The sequence below is a fragment of the Eptesicus fuscus genome, chromosome 18 (genome assembly GCF_027574615.1).
Source record: "Eptesicus fuscus isolate TK198812 chromosome 18, DD_ASM_mEF_20220401, whole genome shotgun sequence".
In the NCBI taxonomy this organism is placed as follows: Eukaryota; Metazoa; Chordata; class Mammalia; order Chiroptera; family Vespertilionidae; genus Eptesicus; species Eptesicus fuscus.
Genome location: NC_072490.1, coordinates 29,758,275 through 29,785,866, shown reverse-complemented (window position 1 = coordinate 29,785,866; position 27,592 = coordinate 29,758,275). Strand labels below are relative to the sequence as shown.

At 38.4% G+C, this 27,592-nt stretch overlaps 1 protein-coding gene across 3 annotated transcripts in view; it reads right to left on the bottom strand.

Moving 5' to 3' along the window:
- The window catches only part of NCK1 (NCK adaptor protein 1), a 65,449-nt gene that overhangs the window by 5,398 nt on the left and 32,459 nt on the right, over positions 1-27,592 (bottom strand). For 2 of the 3 annotated variants that reach the window (XM_028128592.2, XM_008152845.3), the window contains one exon: positions 10,350-10,593. In XM_028128592.2, the coding sequence (XP_027984393.1) occupies positions 10,350-10,575 (226 nt within the window). In that variant the 5' untranslated portion in view covers positions 10,576-10,593. Of the gene's footprint in view, positions 1-10,349; positions 10,594-13,928; positions 13,959-27,592 lie in introns of those variants that run through there. The other variant, XM_054729603.1, reaches the window with a different exon arrangement.

The window sequence follows — 27,592 nt, the reverse complement described above, 5'->3', positions numbered from 1 at the left end:
CCTGACCTGGAGCATTGCCAGGGCAAGAGTGTCTTTTGCTGAAATTATTAATTGATACAGTAGTCTGGGGCAAGGGACAACAATTGGACAAGAAACAGACATTAAAAACCTGAGAAAGAAGCATTTGGGTAAGGATATACAGGGGGTAATAAGGGCTTTTAAAAGTTCCTGTGTATACCAGATAATCAAGTTTTCTGAAATACATCCATACATATATGGTCAACTGATTTTCAACAAGGAGGCAAACATCATTCAATGGGGAAAAGAATAGTCTCTTCAACAAATGGTGCTAGGACAACTGGATATCCACAAGCAAAAGAATGAAGTTGGACTCCTACTTCACAACACATACACAAATTAACTCAAAATGGATCAATGACACAAGTATAATAGTTAAAACTTTAAAACTTTCAGAAGAAAACATAGGGTAAAGTTTTCATGAGCTTGGATATAGCAATGAATTCTTAAGATTTGACACCAAAAAAGCACAAACAAAAAAGATAAATTGTACTTCATTAAAATAAACATTTGTGTAAAGACTATCAAGAAAATGAAAAGACAACCTACAGAATTAGAAAAGACTATTTTCAAATCATATTCTGTTAATTAAGGGCATAAATCTAGAACATATATATGTTAGAACTAACAACAAAAAGAAAAATCCTATTTTAAAAAATGGGCAAAGAATTTGAATAAACGTTTCTCCAATGATATATGCAAATGCCCAAAAAGTACATGAAAAGATGCTCAATATCATTAGACATTAGGGAAATATAAATCAAAATCACAATGAAATACCACTTCAAACCTACTGGGATGGCGATAATAAAACCAAACTAAACCAAACCAAAAAAATAAGAAAGTAAGTGTTGGTCAGGATATGGAGAAACTGGAGCTCTTCTTACATTGCTGGGCAAAGTGTAAAAAGGGTGCAAGTGCTATGGAAAACAGTTTGATGGCTCCTCAAAATGTTAAACACAGAATTACCATATGATCCAGTAATTCCACTCCAGGTGCATGCACAAAAGAATAAAAAAGGTATTCAAACAAATACTTGTACACAAATGTTCACAGCTTCACTATTCACAATAACCAAAAAGTAGAAACAACCTAAATGTCCATCAACAAATGGATAAACAAAGTGATATATTCATATAATATAACATTATTTGACCATAAAAGGTTTGAAATAGTGATACATGCTACAACATGAATGCACCTTAAAAACAGTGTGCTAAATGAAAGAAATTGCACACAAAAGGTCATATATTATACACATTTATATTAAACTAATGGCCCAGTGCACGCAATTCATGCAGAGGGAAGGGGGGGCGGTGTCCCTCCGCCCGGCCTGCACCCTCTCCAATCTGGGACTGCTGGCTCCTAACCGCTCACCTGCCTGCCTGCCTGATTGCCCCTAACCACTCTGCCTGCCGGCCTGCTCACCCCCAACTGCCCCCCCCCCACCGGCCTTCTCGCCCCCAAATGCACCCCCCACCAGCCTGCTCGCCCCAAACTGCTCCCCCCCCCCCCGCCAGCCTGATCACCCCCAAGTGCCCTCCCCTCCTGGCCTGATCGCCCCTAACCGCCTCTGCCTCAGCCCTGCCACCATGGCTTTGTCCAAAATGATGTCCAGAAAGTCTCCCAGTCTAATTAGCATATAACCCTTTTATTAGTAAAGATAGCCAGAATAGATAAATCCATATAGACAGAAAGCAGATTAGTGCTTGCTAGAGGCTGAAGGAAAGGGGTAACAGGGAGTGACTGCTTAACAGGGATGGGTTTCCTTTTGGGGTGATAAAAATGGTTTGCAATTAGAATAGATTTGATGATTACACATCATTGTTCATGTACTAAACAGCACTGAATTGTACACCTTAAAAAGGTTAATTTTATGTTATGTAAGTTTTATCTCATAAATTTTTTTCTTAAAAGATCCCCACATCAGATTCTAAAAAACAAAATAAACAAACAAGCAAAACAGAAATAGACTAATAGATACAGAGAACATTTTTTTTCTTCTTGATACTCCTCTCCCGAGGATATTTTTTCCACTGATTTTTTTAAAAAGAGAGTGGCCCCTTAAATCAATTCCCTGAATAGATATTTCCACCTTAATGATGTAGTTTACCTTGTTGGCTAGTTTCTTACCCAAATCTTATTAAAACTTCTACCTTTCAAAAATCTATTCAAGGACCATTTCAAATTAACAACTTTATTATTTCATTCATCTTTCCACTCCATGTTTCTCAACATCCTTTTTTCCCCACCTTCACTCTCAGTAGTATTTACCCTTTCCTTTTTTAAGCACTCTAGCACCTTATATTTCTGGAGTCCTTGTATGATAGCGTTTCCTGTGTCTGTCTTTTAGGCTTTTTTTTTTTCTTTTTTCTTTTTAGCATAAGCTTCCGGAGAAGAGCATTCTGTCTCACTGATCTTTTTCTATCCCTATACTTTAGAACTGTGTTATAGCAGATGTTCAATAAATGTTTGTTACATTGATTAAAACTGAATACTGATAAGAGAAAATATAAAATTTTAAACCTGAAAATAAAGGCAAGTTACAAAATGATTTTTTAAAAATTAAATGTATTGGGGTGACTTTTAATAAGACACAGGTTTCAAGCATACATTTATATAATACATGATCTGTATATTGTATTGTATGCCCATTTAAAAATTTATCAATAAGATAACCTTTAAGACTAATTATACAATGTCAAAAAGAAAAAAAAGAATTTTTGGACAGACCCAAAAATGAAAGTCCCTAGTTGGAAAACACAAAAAAATAACCTATTTTAATCTTAGAGGCCAGAAATATTTTAGGGAAAACATAAGTTTAGAATATTCATTTTTCTATGTAATACAAAGCCTTCTGTGGTCTCTCTTTTGAACATATCTTTAACCTCATACCTGTTCAACTAATAATGCTATAGCCATACAAGCTCCTCAGTTACCAAAATACACATTCTATTTCAAGGATATGAGCCTTTGCACATGATGTTTTTCTGCCCTACGACATTCACCACCCTCAGTCTTCAAGACTCAGTCATGTATCTTCTCACTAAAGATTTCCCTATTTCTCCCCAAAACAGTTAATGTATTTCCTCTATGCCACTACTATTCTTTGTAAATATTTTTACTCTAATCCTCAATACTCTGTATACCAATATTTGCTTCCTTGAGATCAAACACCATGTTTTTAATCACCTATCTATTCCCAGTGCCTGATATTAAGTTCCATTATCATTTATCATGTGAACAACAGACAAATGTATGCATAATCAATAACTTACACTTTTTTACCCTGCTTCTACAATTCTTTGGGAAGGGCATGTTTACTGCCCTTTGTTTCTATTGCTAAAAAAATAGTCTTCCCAATCTTTCAGCAATGAGAGTAGATGTGAAACTACTTTATAAAATTATACAAATATGAAGTATTAATACCTCTTAATTTCTAAATTGTTATAATCAGCAACAATTAGATCACTCTATAAGCAGACTCGCGCAGGTATTTTTTTCTTTTGTTAATCCTCACCTGAGGATATTTCTTCCACTGATTTTCAGAGAGAGTGGAAGGAATGGAGTAGGGGGGGAGAGAGAGAGAGAAATATGGATGTGAGAGGGACACATCAATTGGTTGCCTCCCAACCGCCCACTTGCAACACAGGTATATATCCTTGAGTTGGAATCAAACCATCAACCTTTAGTGCAAGGGGGGTAGGGAGGGTAGGAGGGCGGGGAGTGATTTAACTGCTGAGCCACACTGGCCAGGGCCTCCCTCAGGTATGTTTTTCCTAAATTCTTCCCAACTTCACAGTTAGTACAACTCCTAATCTCAATTGGTCCCTTTTGTATTAAACCTTTCTAATCCATTGCTTGACTCTAACCTTCTCTAATCTTTAGTCGATATAGGTGCAAGAGACACCCTAAGTATAAATTTCGTCCTGCTATTTACTAGTTAATTTGATCTTGGTCGAGTTACTTAATCTTCTTTAAACTCCGGTTGCCTTGCTTGTGAAATGATGGTGCGGTATTAAGTACCTATCTCATAAAATTTTTGTAAAGAATTTTTGAAAGTTTATATGTTAAGCACTCAGCACAGTGCATAGCACATAGCAAGCAATGGTAGTTACTACTTTTCAACCCCCTCATATTGGTATTTACTTTTTCAAAAATACTTAAACCTTTATTATAGCATTATATAACTGGCCCTGGCCAGGACTGGGAGGGAAATGCTCAGGTCTAAACACTGAGGATCTGTGTAACTCTGAGGCATTCATTTTTATTGTTAGCTTGGTTTTGAAAAAAACAAAACAAAAGTGTTAGTATACCTTCCAATCCTTCCCTCACTTCTAACCACTGGTCTAACCTCTCTCTTCCTACAACACTGTTTCTTAACCAAAACAATTTATTGTTAAGTCCTCAAAAGTTTTTAAGAACCTTGGTTAAGTATTGTGAATATTGCATCTTCACATGATAGTTGTCCTCTTCCTAAGGTCATTCTTTGTACCCACAACTATTCTTTATGTAACCTGGCTTTCAAATCTTTAATATACTGGATGCAAGGATTTGGAAGCATCTGAATTTCTCAATACCACTGGTTAAAAGCATTGTTGTAGTAATATATAGAAATGTTTAAAAATACTTTAAAAACGTCTAAAATGTTAAAAAGGCTTTAAAATGTTTAAGTTAACTTTCTTAAAACTTAAAATGTGATATTAAGGACACATTCCCCACTGCCCTGAAGCGTGTGTACCCCATAGATAAGGATTTGAACTTCAGTTATTGACTCAGAATGACTTGCTAAAATAACCATTTGTGTGAATAATGTACTCTCCCTAGATAACCACATATAGCCCCTCGCCCTGTTTGAGATTAACATGTGTGCATTGACGTAATTCATTGATAACCACCTGAACTGCCGCGGGTACGAAACAGGCTTTAAAAATGGGTCCTGGACGGCCAACAATGCTCGCCTGTCGAGACAGCCACAAAGGCACGTCCTTTTGTCAGTCCGGCAAGCAACACCGCTCCTCGCTCCTCTCTGTAGCAGACCACAGAAGAACGGCTAATACCTCCCAATCAAGACGTGACCGAGCGCTCGGGTGAGGAATGCCGGGCCCCCTGCATCCAGACCAAACAACCCAGCTGCCGGACCCCAGAGGATAGCACCACCGGGATCCCATAAAGCCTGTGCCCGCAGCATCAGGAACTTTTGTAAATAATAAAATACTATATGATTTGCAACTACATATGTTTCATGTGGTGTAATTCCTCCAATAGTTAGTTAAATCATTTTGTGTACACTTAAAATTGAAATTAAAGCTTCTGGTCTTTTTGGACCTAAGCCTGCCCTTGGTCCTACTTGCGTAGAGCAGCCTCTTTGCTAGCAACTACTTGAATGTCCCAACACCTGCACGGTTAAAATGTGTGTGTGTGTGTGTGTGTGTGTATAAATATATATATATAAATACATATAAATATATAAAAATATATACATATATAAATATGTATATATGGAGAACGCCTTAAACACCCCAGATCCTTTCCCAGGATCTACTTGGGACAAGTATGCCTATCCAAGTATGCCAAAGTATATAAACTAAGCCATGCTTTATTTGGCCAACATACACAGAAAGAAGCTATAGCATCCCTTCACCAGAGCACCTCATAAATTTGAATCAATGCCATTATGAACTGTGTTGATTTTTTAGCATCTACATTATCACAGCAGCTCTAAGTCTTTTATACTCATGCAAACTGCTGCCAGGCTAGATTCTCAACATTTTCAATTTCTTTTAAAAACTTAAATTTACGTTAATGTCTGTTCCTACTTATCTTGTTAATTTCTCTTGCAGTTTTTAGCTTTCAAATATATTTCTGTACAGAATGTATTTGCCATTCTTCCAGCATTAGGTCTTTACATTAAGCATGTTATTTTCCCTCCATCTAAATCACTGAGTAAATAAATGTCCAATAGAATGAGGCCAAAGATTCTTCTTTCTTTAGGGAACTATAATTCTGTTATGTTCATACTTCAAAACCAGTTTCTCCCTCCTGGATATCCCCCAGGTTTTTATGGCACATCTAAGATTGGTCAGCTGTTTACCAGGACTATAAGACTTCTAGAGTTCAAAGGGACTTTCCAGGGTCATAGTCTTGCACAATTCTCTCATTTACAAATAAGGAATAGGAAGTTTAGTTATATACCCTTGGCCACATGACTAATAATTGGTTTATCTGGAAGCAGAACTAAGGAAATCTAAATACAAAAATATAGTCTTCTTTCCATTACAGAATTTTTTTAAATTTTCTGTTCATTTTTATCTACATATAATAGAGAAATTAGTGTTTTTTATTATTCTGTTTGGTCTAAAATATTGTGCACTTTTTATTTTCAAGGGTATTTTTGCTGCCATACAAGAAGCACACATACTATTTCCTCAAATTTTTAAGTCCATTCAGGGAATAGGTGGGTGAATAGCCTATATCTACTCTGACAAGCTGGAAAGCAAAATAAATGTAAATTCTGACTTGCTGTTAGTGAGGAAAGGGGTATTTTGCTTACAAATATCAAATCCTGACCCTGAACCTACAAATATATTTAGGATTAACTATCAACTTTCTAAGACTCATGAGAGAGAATGATGATTTTATCATTGTATTGATAGTATATACCGAATAATTATATAAATGATACAATATATTCATTTTATACTATTTCTGGTTGATTTATAGTCAATATCAATTATGACCAGACTTAGATACAAAATCCACTATATAATTAATAAATAACCACCACCATCTAGCTCCCCACCAGAATGTAAATTCTGTGAGAGTATTAGTTTTATATTCTATGATTTTTGCCTTGCTTGCAGTAGGCTCTCAATAAAAATATGCTGATAAACAAATAAATGAATAAGTTAAAGAATAAACTGTAAAAGGAACACTGACCAAAAAAGCAGACCTAAAATTTTTTATAACTCCCCCAAAAGCAAACATAAGAGATATATCTCTTGGCCACTGAAGTTAACTAAATAATAAAAGGAGTCTTAACCTTTTGCACTCGGATGTCGAGATTAAAATTACTCTTTGAATGTATCAATAATTTGAAATATTAAAAAAAATCCAAATAAATAAGTTTGTATGAAAAGAAACTCCAGTTTTTTATTCTACTGCCGCGCTTTGTAAAATCTGGGGTATTTAAAAAATTAAATCCCGAGTAGAATAAAGGAATCGAGAAAAAAGCAAGCGAGTGCAAAGGGTTAATATTACAATTACAACATTCTTTTTCAACAAAGTGCTTGCTCCTTTTCCATTTTGCTCCTTACCTTGAAATTTCGACAGGTTACACTTTGTTTCCTTACACTCCCTATATATAAGACTTCTACAACAATTCTCTGTTCATTTTTCTAGAAATATCAAGTAAATGTTCAGAGACCAAATCAACTTCATTGTCATAAGATTATAAAAAGGCCATCACTAGATAGAAAGATTAGGCTTTTGTAAGTATTAGTATTACTTTGTGATCAGAACTCAAAAACAAGCCAAATAATTTACTATTTTCCTCACTGTTTATATTTTCTTTGCAAGCAGTTGCTCTCAGAACTCATTTCAAACTATAAAATTTCACATTTACTGAAACAGTAATTTCTAGCAATCCTACATGGATTAAAACAAAACATTCCATTTACTGGTGCTTTTATTAAATGTTCTCGTCTACATTGTTCCTCTAAAATCTAAATAAAAAGTACTAAAACAATACTGTGTTAATTCAAATGTTGAAAATCATGTTGACAATAAAGGAACTTGCTTACCTAATCCTTTTTCTCATGTTTTTAATATCTTTACAATTTATTTAATTCACTTCAAATGCCTATGCTAAGTTCAAAGTTACTGAATTAGAACTAACTGCATCAAACTCAAATCATTTATTTATATCCTTTTGCTATCTGTTAAACAGTGATACAATATTTTAAAACTACGTTACTTATAAAGTCAAAACTAATATTTGATATCACCAATCATTTAGCTTATGTTTAATAAACCATATAAGCACCAGCCTATATAACTCCCTCCCATAGGTTCTCTCCATACAGTTTTCCTTTAAATTACAAAAGTGAAAAATCTAATTTGAAAACTACAAGAAAACTATGGATTTAATAAACAGATTAACTTACTGAAAAAACCTTTAAAGGCGTTTAACCAATCCATTTAGAATAAAAATTCCGTGTTTTCTTTTGTCAGTTACAGCTCAGGATAATTCTGAGTGAGCTTCCTGGTCTGTTCTGTAACACTGAAACTTCCCACACCCAATCCACGTGACTTGGCCCACACCCAGGCAATAGAAAGTTTTTCTGAGGCTCCTCTCTTTCCAAACATTTTTCCCCACTGAATTATAACAGAACCTGTAAAGCAAGTATATCATGATGGCCACAAATGTGACCTTATTATTCAGAGTTATTTTAGAAGAAGCTTTAAGTCATATATATTTTCAACAGTTGAAAATATATTCACGTATTCATTTCATTTTTTTCCTGTGTTTTCTTAACTTTCAAACAATGTCTCTCCATCAGCACAATCATTGTGAAACAAATTAATTATATGGGAGATTTAAGTTACCAAAAAGGAGTTCAGAAATTCTGTGGAGAGAAGGCTGTCTGATGCAAATGCTGAATTTACATCACTATACAAGGCTAACTACAGATCACTAACTTAAAATGAATAATTAAAAAATGTATCTAATTGGGCTTTAAAGTTTATATGCAGTAATATATAAAATTTGGAAACTTATCCTCTTTGCTCTATGGTATTAGTTTTTTCACTACCTTTTGTTAATTACCATCACATTTGCTCTAGTAGCAGGATACCAGCATTCTTTTAAAAAATATCTATTTATATGTGGTTCTAGTCCTTTTCGTGCTTTCATCACTATAAGGCACACTTTCTTCACAGAAGTTACCTTAATTATCCCCAATATCTCTATAAATGTCCAATATTCACAAAATAATAAACATTCCTGGTTCTAACTCTGGTCTCTTTAAGCTACTCAAGGAAAATCTCTTTCTGGTTTGTCTTTCAATAAAAAACTAACAATGGTCTTATACGTAAAACCTTAAAATCTCAAAAAAGGTAACCTCACCATGGCAGTTCAATGTCATGGTGAAAATTCAGATTAATAACTTCATTTATTAAATTACATTTAGAATACTGGATTTTTAGTTTAGAAACCAATATTCTGATACTTTGTATCTTACTTTGAATTGTGCAATAAATTTTTGCTACTTTATAATGGTTAAAACCAAAAAAAGATTTGTCTTCTATTGCTGATTAATTTAGTCTAGAATAACAATATTAAATAAGAAATAAAAAATAATACAAAGTAGTTAATCAATACATTTTATATTTGTCAGTCATGCATGCCACATTACTCCCAAACTATCTTCACAAGGAGAAATTTTACTTTCTCTTCTAGATATATACAAAGAACCCTTAAGTAATAGAATGTTTGCATGCTTGCCTGAATACAAAAAATGAAATTCTGTCCCTCCCAATTCCTTCCTGTCAACCAAGGAGACTTTAATTAAAAAAAAAAAAAAAAAAGAGGCCACTCCTCATCTGGGCATATTTCCTTCCTATCAGCTCAGCCAAGGCAAGTGTGAAGCAGGTTCCACTATCTCTGGCCCTAATGAGGGCCAGTAAAAACAAACTTTACAGCTAGAGAAAGAAAGAATGGGGAAAAAAAGAGAAACAAAATAAAAAAGATCAGCCTTATAGAAGCTAATCTACAGTAATGAATCTAATTGACTTTTATACAGTAATGATTCACAATTTCAAATTCTTTTATCAACTATAAGAATAAAATAATGGTTTGCTTTTAAAAGTGAAGTTCAAAGTGTAAACTATTAGATGTTTAAAATATAACAATGTGCCATGCAAAATAAATTGCCTTAATTTCAAGGCGGCAATTCTGCATCTTACTCATTTATCCCTGTCTCATTTAGATGCAGAATTTGCCTAACTTCATCAGGTACTCAGAGTTCAAAGAGCCCCTGCTATATCAGTCAGTTCTGCTCCTGAGCACCACCTTGGCTGGATATTTTAACTCCGGCCAGACCCACCAGAGCTACATTCATAGAAACTTCCCACAAACACTTATGACGTCCACTAGTCTCCTGATGTGAACACCTACTATGAGCCAAACTTACCTTGTCTAGCTGAAATTCCAGTCCAGGACTTTTCTAGTCAGATCTGCCCACTGCTGCCAAAATTATGTACAAAGAACCACGCTCTAACATCTACTTAAAAGAAAGTATTGTGGCTGTTTTAATAAAAAAATAACTTACCTAATGTATCCTTTAGGTTTTTTACAATAGATGCTTTCCGCGCACTGTTTTTCCTTTCCACATAGTTAGAAGGCACAAAACCTGTTTTATTCATAGAATTTCGAACTCGCCACCAAGACTTAGAATCGTCTAGAAGCCATAATCTCTCATTCTTCTTGATATCCAGCTCTTGTTCTTGTTGGGCCACATAATCAAATTTGGCTACTACAACCACTTCTTCTGCCATCTTTCAGCAGCTTCAGCACTGTAACCACATAGAAAATATTTTTAAGGTGTAAATAATAGTAGTCTACATACTTTTCAAAAGAGATACACCTAAAAAACCTAAGAGCACTGAAAGGTTAAAAGTAAAAATATGAAAAGAAAAAAAAAGTACACCAAGCAAATACAAATCAAAACACAACTGGTGTAGTTATAATAACACACTAAAAGACTTTGAGGCAAAACCATTACTAATGATAAAGAAGTTTACTATACAGTGGTAAAAAGTCTGTAATATCTATGCTTATGTACTGATTAACATAGCTCCAAAATAGATTACTAGAAGCACACAAAAAAAATAGACATCTATGGCCACAGAGGACAATTTTTAACAACATATTTATCTCAGTAATATATCGAGACAAAAAAATTAGTGAAGCTAGAACAGAACTGACATCATAACCATGTAGTTTGAACTAATCTATAATAATAAAAGCATAAAATGCAAATTGACCGACAGCCGAACAGCGGGACAACCTTCCGGATGAAGCCGGGGCTGTGAGGGCCAAGGCAGCGAAGGGCTGTGAAGGCCTTCTCTTCCACGAATTTCATGGATCGGGCCTCTAGTCCTATATAATAAAAGCATAATATGCAAATCGACTGAACAGCCGAACAGCAGGATGACCTTCCGGACAAAGCTGGGGCTGCGAAGGCCAAGGCAGTGAGGGGCTGCGAAGGCCTACTCTTGCATGAGTTTCGTGCATTGTCCTATATATCTATATAATAAAAGTGTAATATGCAAATCAACCAAACCGTGGAACGACCAATTGCTATGGCGCACTGACCACCAGGGGGCACTCAACACCGCTCAGCCAGAAGCCCAGCTGATGGCTGGCAAGCACAGCGGCAGTGGCAGGAGCCTCTCCTGCCTCCACTGCAGGAGAGCGGTAAGGAGCGAGGGGTCCAGGACTGCAAGAACCTCACACTGCAAGAGGATGTCTGCCAGCCAGCTTAGGCCCAATCCTGGGGGTATCAGGCCTAAGCTGGCAGGCAGACATCCCCCGAGGAATCCTGGACTGCGATAGGGCACAGGCCAGGCTGAGGGCCTCCCCTCCCCCCAGTGCACAAATCTCATGTACCGGGCCTCTAGTAAACATATAAAAATACTAGAGGCCCAGTGCACAAATTTGTGCACAGGTGGGGTTCCTCGGCCCCTTCTCCAGACCTTGAACCCTAGCCACAGATGGATGCGGCGTTCACAAGTATACATAATGTGTGTACATATTTTGTTGTGGGGGAGCATGAAAATTAGAATTCCCAATTTATCTTTATTCACAAAGAAACAATAGAAAGATAAAACCAAAAAATGGTTATCCTGTGGGGAGAAAAGAGAGAGAACCTCAGTATGGAAGCAGACCTCTCCGGGTGTACTTTTAGAAGCATCTAAATGTTTTATAAAGTAAAATTAAATTTACAAAAAGGAAAAATAAGGTGATCTCCAAAAAAAAAAGGAAACAAATGAACCTAGCTGTATATTCAGTTGATGTCATAACCACACAGAAACACATATTCTGCCTTTGAGACAGCATTCTTCCTAAAACAAAGTAGATTTCATGACAAGGAAAATTACTAGGTTCATCAAGACGGCACAACAATCCTAAATGTAAATGTACTTAACAACAGAGTTCTAAAATACATGAAGCAAAAAGTACTAGAACTGAAGGAAGTAAACAAATCCACAATTATTCTTGAAAACTGAAACACTAATCTCAGTAATCCACAGAAGTAGATACAAAAGCAGCACAGATATACAAAATCTAAACAACACCATCAACTGAATGAATCTAATTGACTTTTATACAATGCTATATCCACCAGCAACACAGACATTTTTTCAAGTGTACATGGTATTAGTCACCAATACAGATCATATTCTGAATCATAACAACAAACTTTAATAAATGTAAAAAGGTTGATATTACACAGCATGTGATCTCTGATCATGATGAAATTAAAGTCAGTAACAGAAAGATAACTGGAATATCGAAGTATTTGGAAGTTGAAAACACTTCTAAATAATATGTGTCAGTCTTCTAAGGGAAAATTAGAATATTTTGAACAAAATGAAAATAGAAACACAACATATAAAAATTGGTTAAAATCAATTTCCTTCCAAGCAGCTAATGGAGTGCTTAGAAAGAAATTTATAGCATTAAAGTACTAATAAAAATGCTAGGGAAAAAGGTCCCAAATCAATAATGTAAGCTTTCACCTTTTGAAACTAAAAAAGAGCACATTAAACCCAAAGGAAACAGAGGAAGGATATAAAGATTAAGACCAGAAATCAGGAGACAGAAAGAGAATACTTGAAAAATCATTGAAACTGAAAGGGTTGAGAACAGGTCTCCCCGAGATGCACCACTTTGGCATGTTAATTATTTTGATCTGAAAGTAAATCAAGATCTGCAAGCTCATGAGAACTTTCACCTATCTCTTAAATAATTTAAATTTGGAGCCTTGCCCACAATGAGAATCATTACAGAAATAATTTTTATGACCTATCTATAGGGCAGGACAAACTTTTAATTACTGAACATCTGCTCTTCTTATGGTCCTGTGAATCCCCAACATATCTTCCCTCATACTTAGCCCAGAATGCCATATATACCTCATTTTAACTTCCTGTATTGGAACCCCTCATGCATGTGCAGTCTCTGAAATGTAAGTGGGTTTCCTATATAGATATATGTACATAAATGTTGATTATTTCTCATTTCTCTGTCTCATGGTGACTTAATTATTAGACTAGTGGAAAAACCTAGAAGGGTAGAGTAAAAATTTCTTCTTCCCCCACAAAACCAAAAGATGTTCCTTGAAAAGATCAAGGAAATTGATAAATCTCTAGCAAATATGATCAAGAAGACAAAATTACCAATGTCTGAAATGAGAGAATATCATCAAAGACACAAAGATATTAAAAACAGAAGAGAATACTATTGCTGGTCTGAATGTCTGTGTCCCTCCAAATTCATGTCGAAATCCTAACCCCCATAAGGATGGAGCTCTCATGAATGGGATCAGTGCTCTTATAAAAGAGATCCCAGAGCCCAGGCTGGGTGGCTCGGCTGGTTGGAGGGCCGTTCAGGACACCAAGAAGGTTTCAGGTTCGATTCCCAGTCAGGGGCATACAGGAGGAAACCGACTGATGTTTCTCTCTTTCTCTTTCTACCTTTCTCTCTTTATAAAATCAATAAACATTTCTTTGGGTGAGGATGAGAGACAGAGAGAGACAGAGAGAAAGAGAGAGAGAGAGAGAAATTCCAGAGTTTTCTAGCCCCTTCCACTATGTGAAGATACAACATAAAGGAGGGACCTCACCAGACCATAGTGCAGTGATGGGCAACCTTTTGAGCTTGGTGTGTCAAACTTCACCAAAAAACTGAGCATAACTCGGGTAGTGTGTCACTTTGAGGAAAAAACTAACTCCAAGACTCTAGTTGCAAATGTTTCATCCTCAGGAGCAGCAAATGTTTCATCGTCGGCATGCGGCCGCATGACATCAGAAATGGCTACGCGTGTCATAGGTTCGCCATCACTGCCATAGTGGCATCCTGATCTCAGATTTCCAGTTTCCAGACCTGTGAGCAATAAATTTTTGCTGTTTTATAAGCCACCCAGTCTTGTTATGTTGTTATAGTAGGCCATACATAGTTAGACAGAAAACTGATACCAAGAAGTGGGGGTACCACTGTAACAAATACTTAAAACTGTGGAAGCAGTGTTTGAACTGTATAATGATGGGAAGAGGCCAGAAGAGTCTGGATGTACAAACTAGAAAAAGTCTACACTGCTGTGTAGGAGAGCAAAATTTGCCACCCCAAAATATCTCTAGCATAAGGATTATTTTAAGCTTGTTAATTTTTAAGAAACAGTAGTCAAAAAGAAAAAAAAAAAAAAGGCTCTGAAACCAGGTAGAAATTATCCTTTAAGGGAAATCTCCATTTGTAAGGGTGTCTTTCCTAGGTGTGCCAGAAAGGATATCTAAAACTCTAGAAATTGGTATTAATGGATAAGGCATGTACTTATATCTGCCTAACAATCTTACCTCTTATTTACAGTGTTTCTCCTGGTAATCTCCCATAACTGATATTCCATCCCTAACATCTTTTGTCTTTAACTGAAGATGGTATCTAAGATGATGGCTTCCACCATTTGACTCAGTTTTCTTGAGTCTCTCCAATGTATACAGGTATACATGTTATTAAACTTTAATTTTTCAACTGCTAATATGTCTCATGTCAATTTGATTATTAGACCGGCCAGAAAAAATCTAGAAGGGTAGAGGAAAACTTTTCCTCTTTGACAATGAATGGACTGTCAACATAAGAATGTCAAGCCCTAGTTAGTTTTGGCTCAGTGGATAAAGTGTTGGCCTAAGGACTGAAGGGTCCCAGGTTCAAGTCTGGTTAAGGGCACATGCCTGGATTGCAAGCCCAATCCCCAGTAGGGGGCATGCAGGAGGCTGCTGATCAATGATTCTCTCTCATCATTGATATTTCTCTTTCCCGCTCCCTTCCTCTCTGAAATCAATAAAATTAAAAAAAAAAAAAAAAAGGTTGTCAAAACCCACTCTAGCCTGTTTGCTCAGTGCTTAGAGCATCGGCCTTTGGACTGAAGGATCAACAGTTCAATTCCAGTCAAGGGCATGTACCTCGGCTGCAGGTTCAACCCCCATCCTGGCTGGGGTTGAGTGCGTGTGGGATGCAACCAGTCAATGTGTCTCTCTCACATTGATGTCTCTCCCCATCCCCTTCCATTCTCTTCCCCCCACCCCACCAAAAAAAAAAAAAAAATCAATGGAAAAAATATCCTCTGGTGAGGATTAAAACAACAACAAAAAAGAATGTCAAAACCCGTGGAGGAGAAACCAAGATGGTGGCATAGGTAACCACCTAAACTGCTGCCTCGCACAACAATTTCAAAACTACAACTAAAAGACAAAACAGACATCATCCAGAACCACAGGAAGGCTGGCTGAGTGGAAATTCTACAACTAGAAGGAAAGAGAAAAGCACACTGAGACTCAGAGGAGCTGTAGAAGGCAGAGATATGGAGGATGTGCGCACGGAGAGGACTGGCAACTGAGTACGCGGCTGTCTTTCTCAAGCGGGAGGGAGACAAAAGCTCCCGAATGCTCTGAACTCCAGTTCCGGGCGAGACTCTGGGGACTCAGACTCATTTGGGGAGAAACTGGACTGTCTGGCAGCGGGCGAAACTCCAGGGCGACTTTCTCTCAGAGGTGCTTGCAGCGATTACCGTGGGACACTGAGACCCAGGGGCCTCTTAGGGCAGGGCTGATGGGAAGCCAATGCTGTCTGCTCTTCCCTGAGACTCCACCCCATCCAAGTGGAGCACAGATGCTTTTGCAAGTCTTGTCTCATAAGGGTGTCTCCAGCATAGAAGTTCTCCCAGTATAGACACAGCTGATCCTCACAGCCAATGGGCCTGGAGGTCAATTCCTCCCAGTGATACCAACAACAATCAAGGTTTAACTACAACAAGACTGTGCACACAGCCCACAAAGGGGTGCACCAAGAGTGTCCACCTCAGGTAACTGGGGAGGCTGAGCCACTGGGCCCTATAGGACACCTAGCACACAAAGCCACTCTATCAACTCAGGGAAGGAGCCAAAATGCGGAGACAAAGAAACAGGTCAAATATGAAAGAAGTGGAGGAAAACAAACGACTGGATATAGAGTTCAAAACCACGGTTATAAGGTTTTTCAAGAATTTTCTAAAAAAGGCCGATAAATTTAGCGAGGCCCTAGAGGATATGAAAAAGGACCAACTAGAAATTAAGCATACACTGACTGAAATAAAAAATAATATACAGAGATCCAACAGCAGACAAGAGGATCCCAAGAATCAAGTCAAAGATTTGAAATACAAAGAAGCAAAAAACACCCAACTGAAAAAGCAAAAAGAATCCAAAAATTTGAAGATAGTGTAAGGAGCCTCTGGGACAACTTCAAGCATACCAACATCCGAATTATGGGGGTGCCAGAAGGAGAGAGAGAGCAAGATACTGTAAACCTATTTGAAGAAATAATGACCGAAAACTTCCCCCACCTGGTGAAAGAAATAGACTTACAAGTCCAGGAAGCACACAGAACCACAAACAAAAGGAATCCAAAGAGGACCACACCAATACACATCATAATTAAAATGCCAAGAGCAAAAGACAAAGAGAGAATATTAAAAGCAACAAGAGAAAAACAGTTAATTACCTACAAGGGAGCACCCATACGATTGTCAGCAGATTTCTCAACAGAAACTATGCAGGCCAGACGGGAGTGGCAAGAAATATTCAAAGTGATGAATAGCAAGAACCTACAACCAGGATTACTCTACCCAGCAAAGCTATTATTCAGAATTGAATGTCAGATAAAGAGCTTCACAGATAAGAAAAAGCTAAAGGAATTCATCACCACCAAACCAGTATTATATGAAATGCTGAAAGGTATTCTTTAAGAAGAGGAAGAAGAAGAAAAAGGTAAAGATAAAAATTATGAACAACAAATACATGTCTATCAACAAGTGAATCTAAAAATCAAGTGAATAAAAAGTCTGATGAACAGAATAAACTGATGAATATAATAGAATCAGGGGCATAGAAAGGGAGTGGAATGACAATTCTCGGGGGGAAATGGGTGTGGGGGGTTCGGGAAGAGACTGGACAAAAATCGTACACCTATGGATGAGGACGGGGGGGGGGGGGTTAAGGGCAGAGGGTAGGGTGGGAAAGGGGTGGAGGGAAGCTATGGGGGGAAAAAAGAGGAACAATTGTAATAATCTGAACAATAAAGATTTATTAAATTTTTAAAAAAAACCCGTGGAGAATTTTTATAAAAATTTAAGCCAAATAGAGGATTGCCTGGATGCAATATTGCAACAGAATGCTTCCTCGAACGACAATGCAGTTTCTTTCAGAAATTTGGAATTAAGGAGGGAACAAGGAAGATTAAATAAAGGTGGGAGAACGCAAGGTTGAGATTGGATTACAGCCTAGTTAGCAAGGTTATATGCTCTCTTGAGGATGGTTATACCTTGAGGGGGTCTGAAAAAGAGGATTACTCTGGCATTTTAAAGGTGTGCTAATTTAGATGCACAAGAACAATGGACAGGGTTGCTTAAGGCAAAAATAAATCTTTTACTAAAGAAGTCATATGCCTGAGGTGGATTATCCACCACGACCCTCACTAGTTGGAAATTTATGATCCTCACCTGAGGTTATTTTCTTCATCCACAGGTCTGTTAAGGGCAATTTCTCCTGAGGGCTCAGAAGGAGCAGAGAGCGATAGAAAAAAGCCTCAATCTTCCTACAAAACACCTAATTGATCTTGAACAGAATGTTGGTTGAAATATGAACGGTAAAAGCCATTCTGATGGTCTCAGACAGAAATGAGAAACAGCTTATCAGAAACTGTAAGAAAAGGTGATCCTTTTATAAAGGGACAAAGAGCCTCAGCCGGTTTGGCTCAGTGGATAGAGCATTGGCCTGTGGACTAAAGGGTCCCGGGTTCGATTTCGGTCAAGGGCACATAACTTGGTTGCAGGCTCCTCCTCGGCAGGGGCTCAGGCCCTGGTTGGGATGTGTGGGGGTGGCAACTAACCGATGTGTTTCTTTCACATCAATGTTTCTCTCTGTCTTGCCCTCTCTCTCCCACTCGCCCTTAAAAACAACAACAACAACAAAAAAAAAAAATGGAAAAATATTCTCAGGAGAGGATTAACAAAAAATATAAATATAAATATAAATATAAATAAATAAATACATGACAAAGAGCTTGGCTAAACTGTGTTCTTGTCTGAGGGTTTTGTGGAAGGCAGAACTGTGAGGATGAAATTGGCTATTTGGCTGCAGCTATTACTAAGCAAAGTGTTGAAAGTGCAACTTTGCTTCTCTTGGATGCTTAGAGTAAAATTTGAGAAGAGAAACAACTTAAAGATGAACTGTTAATCAAAAGGGAAGCAGAAATTTAATTTAAATTTAAAAGTTGGAAAATTCTCAGACTATCCATATTGCAAAAAATTAGAAAATATGTTATGAGCTCTAAGGGTACGGCCAAGGGATGGGACCCTTTGATAGATTAGTTTGGGTGTGAACACCAGACTCAATCAGCCATCATAATCATGGAGAAATTAAAAATTACAAGCTAGTCTGAAACAAATGCTAATTAAAATAAAGGCCTTTATTTTAAACGATAGGTCAAATAAAATGCCACCCTATACTATTCACTTTTGGAAATATCACTTTAGAAACATCCACAATATGAAAAAGCACAAAATAATGGCAAAGGCAATCTGAACTAGCAGAAATCAGGAAGGAATAAAGGGAGATTATTGGCCAGTCTTCCTAGATTTTACAAGATAAGACCACAGCCGAAACCGGTTTGGCTCAGTGGATAGAGCGTCGGCCTGCGGACTCAAGGGTCCCAGGTTTGATTCCGGTCAAGGGCATGTACCTTGGTTGCGGACACATCCCCAGTAGGGGGTATGCAGGAGGCGGCTGATCGATGTTTCTAACTCTCTATCCCTCTCTCTTCCTCTCTGTAAAAAATCAATAAAATAAAAAATAATAAAAAATAAAAAAAAGATAAGACCACAGATATTCTTCAAGACAAGGAAAGAAGAACCACAAATGCTGCCTCCTCCATTTCAAAAGGGGCCATTGCCTGGGTTTCAACCCAAAGATGTGGGGCCAGGCCAGGAGAGCCACTGGCATGTGATTGTAGCACAGCAAGAGCTGCCTTGAGCTGCACTCAGAAAAGCCATAGGGGAAACACAGTTAAGTATTTAATATTTTTAAACAGAGAACATATTTGAACAGATATTTCACACACACAAAAAAAGATATTTGAATGGCATATAAGCACATGAAAAGATTCTCAAATTCATTAGTCATTATAGGAATGAAAATTAAAACCACCAAGTGATATCACTACACAGCTATTAAATGGCTTACGAAGAGAAGGGAGGTGGATAAGAATAAAAGGGGGAAAGAAAGAGGGGAAAGGAAAGATAGAGAAATAAAGACAGAGACAGAGATAGAGATAAGAAAACAAAAAAGACGAAAAGGGCCACATGCTGCACTGACAAGCTCAGGGGAGGCCTGCATGGCAGTCTTGCAAACTCAGAGACCTAAAGTAACCACAAAGGATGGTCTGAAATTAAACTTTAACTAAAAGAGGTTATGGTGGGCAGTTACATCCTAGGCCGGTATCTTCACTGACAAGGTCAACCTTTACCTTAACTGAGCCTATTTGTCTTTTTGCATCTATGTTAACATACCCTTGAAATGTCTGGGTAACTTGTAACTTCCCTTTTTCTGGAGCCCCTGGGGCACAACCAAATGTGCTGGGTGCCAGGACAGATACCACAAATTATGTTAATTGTTCCTGCACCCACCTAAGTATGTGTCCATCATTTTACTTTTTATCGAATCTCAGGGGTTTCCTCCCGCCCTGCCCCCCCTGCTTTGCTTTATCCCACCTCCTTAATCTATCACCAATGAATTTCATGTAACCCACCTACATTCCTCCTTTGATTGCAATGTATAAATACAAATGTAACCCGCCATTCTCCGGAGCATTATCGCAATTCGTTGAGGTTCTGCTTCCCGGCATATCGAGTTTGGCTCAAATAAACTCACAAAAATTCTTTACAAGTTTCAATGGTTTTTTATGTTAACAGGAGGTGGAGAAAAGAATGAAAGGGGGAAAGAAAAAGGGGAGAGGAAAGACTAGAGATAGAGATAGAGATAGAGATAGAGATAGAGATAGAGATAGAGATAGAGATAGAGATAAGGAAGGAAACAAAAAAAAGTACCAAGTTGCCAAAGAGGATGCTAATCAACTATAAATAATGCACTGCTTGTGGGAATGCAAAAGTAGTACAGCCATTATGGGTAACAGTTTGACAGCTTCTTCAAGTTCAACATACACTTACCATATGACACAGCAATCTCAGTGAGTTAGACTCAAAAGGCTATGTATGACATTCTAGAAAAGGCAAAACTACAAGGATTAGTGGTTTTCATAGGTTAACCCTTTGCACTCGCTTGCTTTTTTTTTTTTCTCGATTCCTTTATTCTACTCGGGATTTAATTTTTTAAATACCCCAGATTTTACAAAGCGCGGCAGTAGAATAAAAAACTGGAGTTTCTTTTCATACAAACTTATTTATTTGGATTTTTTTTAATATTTCAAATTATTGATACATTCAAAGAGTAATTTTAATCTCTATTAATTTTTCATGGTGTGATATTTTTTGAAACATTCACCCACATGAAGACCTGGTTTACATTCACATGTTTCGCAAATATAAATCGTCTTTCCTTTGATTTTTCTGTTAGAACAAACAACACAATCTTTGTGTTTTTTGTTAGGGTGAGGTGTGATTATATGGAGCTTTCTATCTAAACGTTGCTCTAAGTTAGTGGATAATAATCTATCCCTGGAAGTTAGTGTACTGGTCTAACCTTTTTCTCGTGACTGATGTGTCTTAGAAACAAATAGCCTTTGAAGATGCCATTGGCGAAGCTTAGGTGGTGGCATCAGTTGAGATGGCATTTACATTTTACTTGTCCTTTCATGCTAATGAAAACAAGAAAAGATACTGGAAAAATAGACAAAAATCCCCCTTCTCCCCCGCGGTGAAACTACGTGTCGAGTATGGCTCGACATACGAGCTGCTACCCATGCTAACCGTGCTGCTACCGATGCTAACCGTGTCGAGTCACACTCGACATCCGAGTGCAAAAGGTTAATGGTGGGGGTAAGAGTCTGATTATAAAGCATGAGAACATTTTATTTTCTTGAGAGGGGCATGAAGAAACTGTTCTGCATTCAGATTGTGGTAGTTATTAACTTAGATGCACAAGGTGTGTTAACTTAGATATACAAGAACAATGGGCAGGGTTGCTTAAGGCAAAAACAATTCTTTTACTAAAGAAGTCATTTGTGCCGAAACCGGTTTGGCTCAGTGGATAGAGCTTCAGCCTGCAGACTGAAAGGTCCCAGGTTCGATTCCGGTCAAGGGCATGTACCTTGGTTGCGGGCACATCCCCAGTGTGGGGTGTGCAGGAGGCAGCTGATCAATGTTTCTCTCTCATCAATGTTTCTAACTCTCTATCCCTCTCCCTTCCTCTCTGTAAAAAAATCAATAAAATTTATTTTTTTAAAAAAAGAAGTCATTTGCCTCTCTATGTGTCTAATCTCCTTCACACTCAAAAACGTGTGAATCTTACTATATTTAAACTAAATATATAGCAGAAAACACTCATTGCACAGTCTTATAGATTTTAAATGGACCTGTTTTGACTCATGTATGATTTTATATCATCATGCAATATATGTTCACTAAGTTTTGCAGATCTTCCAAATGTTGACATCTTATAAAATAAAATATCATTGCATTTCATGCAGTCTCTGCAAACTTGAGTGAAAATGAAAATTAACATCCCAGTATATGAAAATAGTTTTGGCCTTATAGACTTCCTGAAAAGGTCTACTTTATGAACCCTGCTAATCTAAATATGGAAATAGCATCAGGACAAACACCTAAAAACATGTTCTTCCCTAACCTACTTTTACAAATTAATTAGGTATATCTACAGATTAATGGCACTAAGTTTATCAAATCATTTTACCAATCATATTGTGTATTACAAGTAAACTATGCGAAAGGGCACTGTTTGCTATGTATGATAAACATCACCATTTTTGGCAAGCCAGTTGTTATATTCTGAGGAAAAGGGAACCAGCTAGTGATAGAAAAAATTCTAAAGGGAAATCTCTCAGGCAAGTACAAATACAATTTTAGAGTCTGCTGTACTTTGACATATAACTTGACAATTTCCTGTTTCTGATAAAAATCAGCAGAGTGACAATACCCAAGTGACTAACTCCGGAAGTTTGGTTGGGCTATAGATCTCTCAGTAAACAATTAAGAGGGAAAAATCCCCAAATAACTAACTTCAATATTCTATAAGTAATGCAAAAAGACAAGGCAATTCATAAGATGATTTTATTCTATCCAATGTATTATACCTTATTATTTTGTCAAGTTATTTTAATTGTTAAACACTCTTATTAATGAAACAACATAGACAAGAATCCCATCATGGGGAAATTAAAAATTACATGCTAGTCTGAAACAAGGGCTACTTAAAATAAAGGCCTTTATTTTAAACGATGGGTCAAATAAAATGCCACCTTATATTATTCACTTTTGGAAATATCACTTTGGATACATCCCCAATATAAAAAAGCACAAAATAATGACAAAGGCAAAAGTTATTAGTTATTACAGATGAAGAACACACTGAGCTAAGGCCTGAGAATAACTATAGGCACATCAAGCAAAAATCCTGCTCTCAAAAATTATCAACTATAATTCTATTTCAACAACTTATTTCATGCCTTAGGTATTACTCCCTATATGATTACTTTGTCAGGCATCACAAAATTTTACTTATTATCCTCTCTGAATTAAAACGTCATGTAGTGCTAAGAGGTCTACAACAAAAGTAATAGTAAGTCTAGTACCCATCTGACTCAATATAGTTATTACAGTGTTACTGATTATATTCCCTTATATATAATTTTAAAATTGTGATAAAATACCTATTATGTGCTGAATTCCACCCCACCCCCCAACTCCCCAAATTCAGATGCTAAAGTCCCATCCTCTAGTACTTCAGACTGTAACTACATCTGGAGTTAAGTTCTTTAAAGAAGTAATTAAGATAAAATAGGTGGACCCTAATCAAGTATGACTAGTGTCATTATAAGAAGAGCTAATTTGGCTCGGCCAGAGTGGCTCAGTGGGTTGAACATAGCCCTATGCACCAAAAGGCTGCCACAGTTCAATTCCCAGTCAGGGTACATAGCTAGATTGTGGGTTCGATCCCCAGTCGGGGCATGTATGGAAGGCAACCTATAAATCTCTCAGTCTCTCCCCTCGCCCTTCCCCTTCCTCTAAGCATGTCCTTAGGTGAGGTTTAAAAATCATCTATATATGCTAAGTGTCCGACCGTCCAACCAATTGCTATGACATGCACTGACCACCAGGGGGCAGACACTCAACACAGGAGCTGCCATGACGTGCACTGGCCATTTACAGAGAAAGGGCACCGTGGACCTGACGCCCACAAAGAAACACTCAGCTTCCCCCAAGTGGGACACAGGCACCACCGCCACCCTGGAGTGACACCCCACCAAATCGCATCCAATGCTGCCAAGACCCCAATGGTGCAAAATGTGGCCAACAGCCCAGCCCAGCCCAGCCCAGAAACAGTTGCTGTGGGCGCCAGGTAATGACATCACATAGCAAACGCCCGGCTTCCTCTCCCTAGTGACTAGCTTCCTTGGACTTTCTTCAGCCCAGGAACCTGATTTGCTTTATAGCCAGGTGCAAACATTTTACACTTTAACCAAATGCCTGTGAAGCGTTTTCCTGTGCCTCATCTCATTTGATCCTCACAGAAGTCCTGGAGTAGGTAGATAGGAGACTCGGTGGAATCCTATTTTCTTTATATTAGCCGGAAAACAAAGATTTAGAAACTTGACCCAACTGAAAAGAAGAAATGGTGAAACTTGAAAATGACTTCAGGTTTTCTCACTGCGCAGAATATAATCAAACACTGCTACAGTTGAATATTCTACCCTTTGTTTTCCCTGCATGATCTACAATAATAATCTGCTTCGTGTTGATATTTACTGCTGTGTTGCTGACAATTACCTGAAAGAGAAGTTGGGGTGCTTCACTGGGCTGGAAAAAGTTGAGCTAAATCAGAAAACAGGTCTAATTAAGCAAGTCTCTTCTATATATATAAAAGGCTAAGTTGACTCACACATGCGCGATACATATAAAGCTCTCACTGATGCCAATCTCATGCATGTGTTTCGATCTGTCATTGTCGATAGTGAATTTGGTTGACACTTCTATTATAGAGAAAGGGCAAATAGTGCCGGAAGACAGTTCCAGCATGTCATAATATCAAGAGTTTCATCAAAAGGTTGATGGAACTTGGGGACTCAACAAGAGCTGAGTCACATATGTTATTACCTGTTGAGAATGACTGAGGGCATTTCCCCCAAACCTGAATAGGATGATTGTTTGCTGCCAGACAGCTCAGGGCATCTTAATCTACATGTTATTGCCTCCTGTTGGCCTAACACCTGAACAGCCATAGGCTATTCCCCAATCTGGCAATGCTTCTGTACAAAACCCTACCCTTTGAAGTGTGTATCTCCACCTTGCCGTAGGACAATTTGTGTTAATAAAAAGCAAGGGATCCTGAGACAAGGAGAACTTGGTTTTCTTCAGCCAGGCTCCTCTGACCCCCAATGCCTTTCAAAATTATCTTTCATCTTTGGACTCTTACTTAATCTACGCACAGCCTTCTTCAGGTTCCAGAACCCTTCTAGATGCCGGATCAAGACTCACCGGCAATAAATGACACCCAAATGTTCGGCAGAATAGTGATATTAAATTATTTCTTCTAATTAATTTCCTTTCAATGTGCATGAATCCATGCACCAGGACACTAGTAATAAAATAAGAAGAGCCAATTTTGACACAGACATGCTCCATTTGAAAACTATATGAAGACATTGGAAGAAGACAACTATCTACAAGCCAAGGAGAGGCCTCCGAAGAAACAACTGTGATAACTTGATCTCTCACAGACTCTAACCTCCAGAATTTTGAGACGATAAATTTCTGTTGTTTAAACCACCCAGTCTTTGATACTTTGCTATGGCAGCCTTAGCTAACTAATCCACATAAAATGTATCATCTAAACCATTTTTAAGTGTTAAGTGGCATCAAATATATTTACAATGTTGACCAACAAGTATAACCATCCATTGTCAGAGCAATTTTCATCTTGCAAAACTGGAACTCTACCCAGTAAAAAATTACATCCTCATATACAGCCAAACTGGTACTGTTAGCTAGATATTAATGAGGGAAAGGAAGCAAAAGAGAGTCAGAAATTGGTGAGCATATTCAGCTGGGGAACAGAGGCCTGTTGGCTTCACCAGGAAGCTACAGCTCAGGGAACCACCAGTCCATTCCCAGCAGATCACTGGGGGAAGGGATAGAACAAAAGGGCAGATAAACACATAAGCAGTAAAGTCAAAATGGTGCAGGGGGCATAGTTGACCCTGAAGACCTGTCAGTCTTATCTGGGGAATGAATCATTCATCAGTGGATGGACCCTGTCAGAAGCCCATGAAGGTTTGAGAAGCTGACTGGCTATTTTGAATAAGCTCCTGGTTAAAACCCCAGGAGAACAAAGCTCTCTCTCTCTCACTTGGGACTGTAACTGCACTCGCCCTGTGTGGTCTCTTCTTCCTGGGAGCATGCAACCCTGTGGGTCTAGTGGCCACCTGGAGCCTGAGAAAGGCCATGCAGGCCCCAAATGAAGCAGAAACTCTGGACATTGGCCTTTGCCCTGATAAAGACTTAGTTGGACTTTTTCCATGGTGGGATGAAGGAAATGGGACATTGGAAAGCCAGAACTCTTTTGATATTGCATCACAAATAAACCACCTTGCCACATCACAATCCAATTGCTGATTTTTACCAAGCTTTTACTTAGAAACATGTTTACCAGATTTTTTTGAGGTCCTACTATATGCCAGGCACAGTATGAGCTATCCAACTCATAAAGCTAAAGCTGTCATGGAAGAGCTTCCAGGCTAGTGGGGAAAGTTGTTTCTTTGCTAATATTTTACTAGAGGCCCGGTGCACGAAATTGGTGCATGGGGGTGTGTGTGCCTCAGACCAGCCTGCACCCTCTCCAATCTGGGACCCCTCAGGGGATGTCTGACTGTCGGTTTAGGCCCGATCCCACAGGGATCGGGTAAACCGGCAGTCAAACATCCCTCTCACAATCCGGGACTGCTGGCTCCTAACCGCTCACCTGCCTGCCTGATTGCCCCTAACTGCTTATGCCTGCCAGCCTGATCACCCTCTAACCATTCCCCTGCTTGGCCTGATTAACACCTAAATGCTCCCCTGCTGGCCTGATCGTCATCAACTGCCCTCCCCTGCAGGCCTGATCTCACCCCCAACTGCCCTCCTCTGCCAGCCAATTTGGTTCTGATTGGTCGGTTTCTATGCCAATCAGCATCTCTGGGCCTATCAATGGGGCCTGATCAGAAAGGCGGGGGTGATCAGCAGCCCCGGTAGAGGCCTGGAGAGAAATGGAGGTGCAGCTGCTGGCCAAGACCTGGAGAGAAAGAGAGAGGCAAGTGCTGGTCAATAGCTGCCACAGAGGCTACGGATCAGACCCTGCTTCTCTCTTGAGGCCTCTCTCCGGGCCTGATTCGCAGGCCCCTCAACAGTCAGTGCTGGGTCGCCACGGCAACCCAGCGCTGACTGCAGGACTGACTTCTGGTTGGTCAAGCCTTTGGTCTTTGTGGATGTGACATACCTAGGGTTTTTATATATTAGGATCTTTAATGCTAACTTACTCTGCTCCCATTAACATCACAAACTATGCTAACTGCATCTATAAACTAAGTTAAATGTGCTGCTACTGTTTATATATTTAACTACCTTTGACTGGACTAATAAAACCACCTGTCTTTTCACTTTATAAAGTCTTAGTCTTCAGCCTTAACTGGTTTGGCTCAGTGGATAGAGTGTCAGCCTGTGGACTAAAGCGTCCTGGGTTCAATTCCAGTCAAGGGCACATGCCCAGATTGCAGGCTGGATTCCCAGTAGGGGGCGTGCAGGTGGCAATCAATGATTCTCTCCCATCACTGATGTTTCTATCTCTCTCTCCCTCTCCCTTCCTCTCTCTGAAATCAATAAAAACATATTTTGTAAAAAAAAAAAAAAGGAAAAAAGGAGAATGGGAATCAGCCAGGCCTGAGTTATTATTCTTAAATAAAGTGAAGCAATGCTCCACAGGTTCTTGCAAACTTTTATTACTGCACACAGAGGGCTAGGTCTTAAAAGAATAA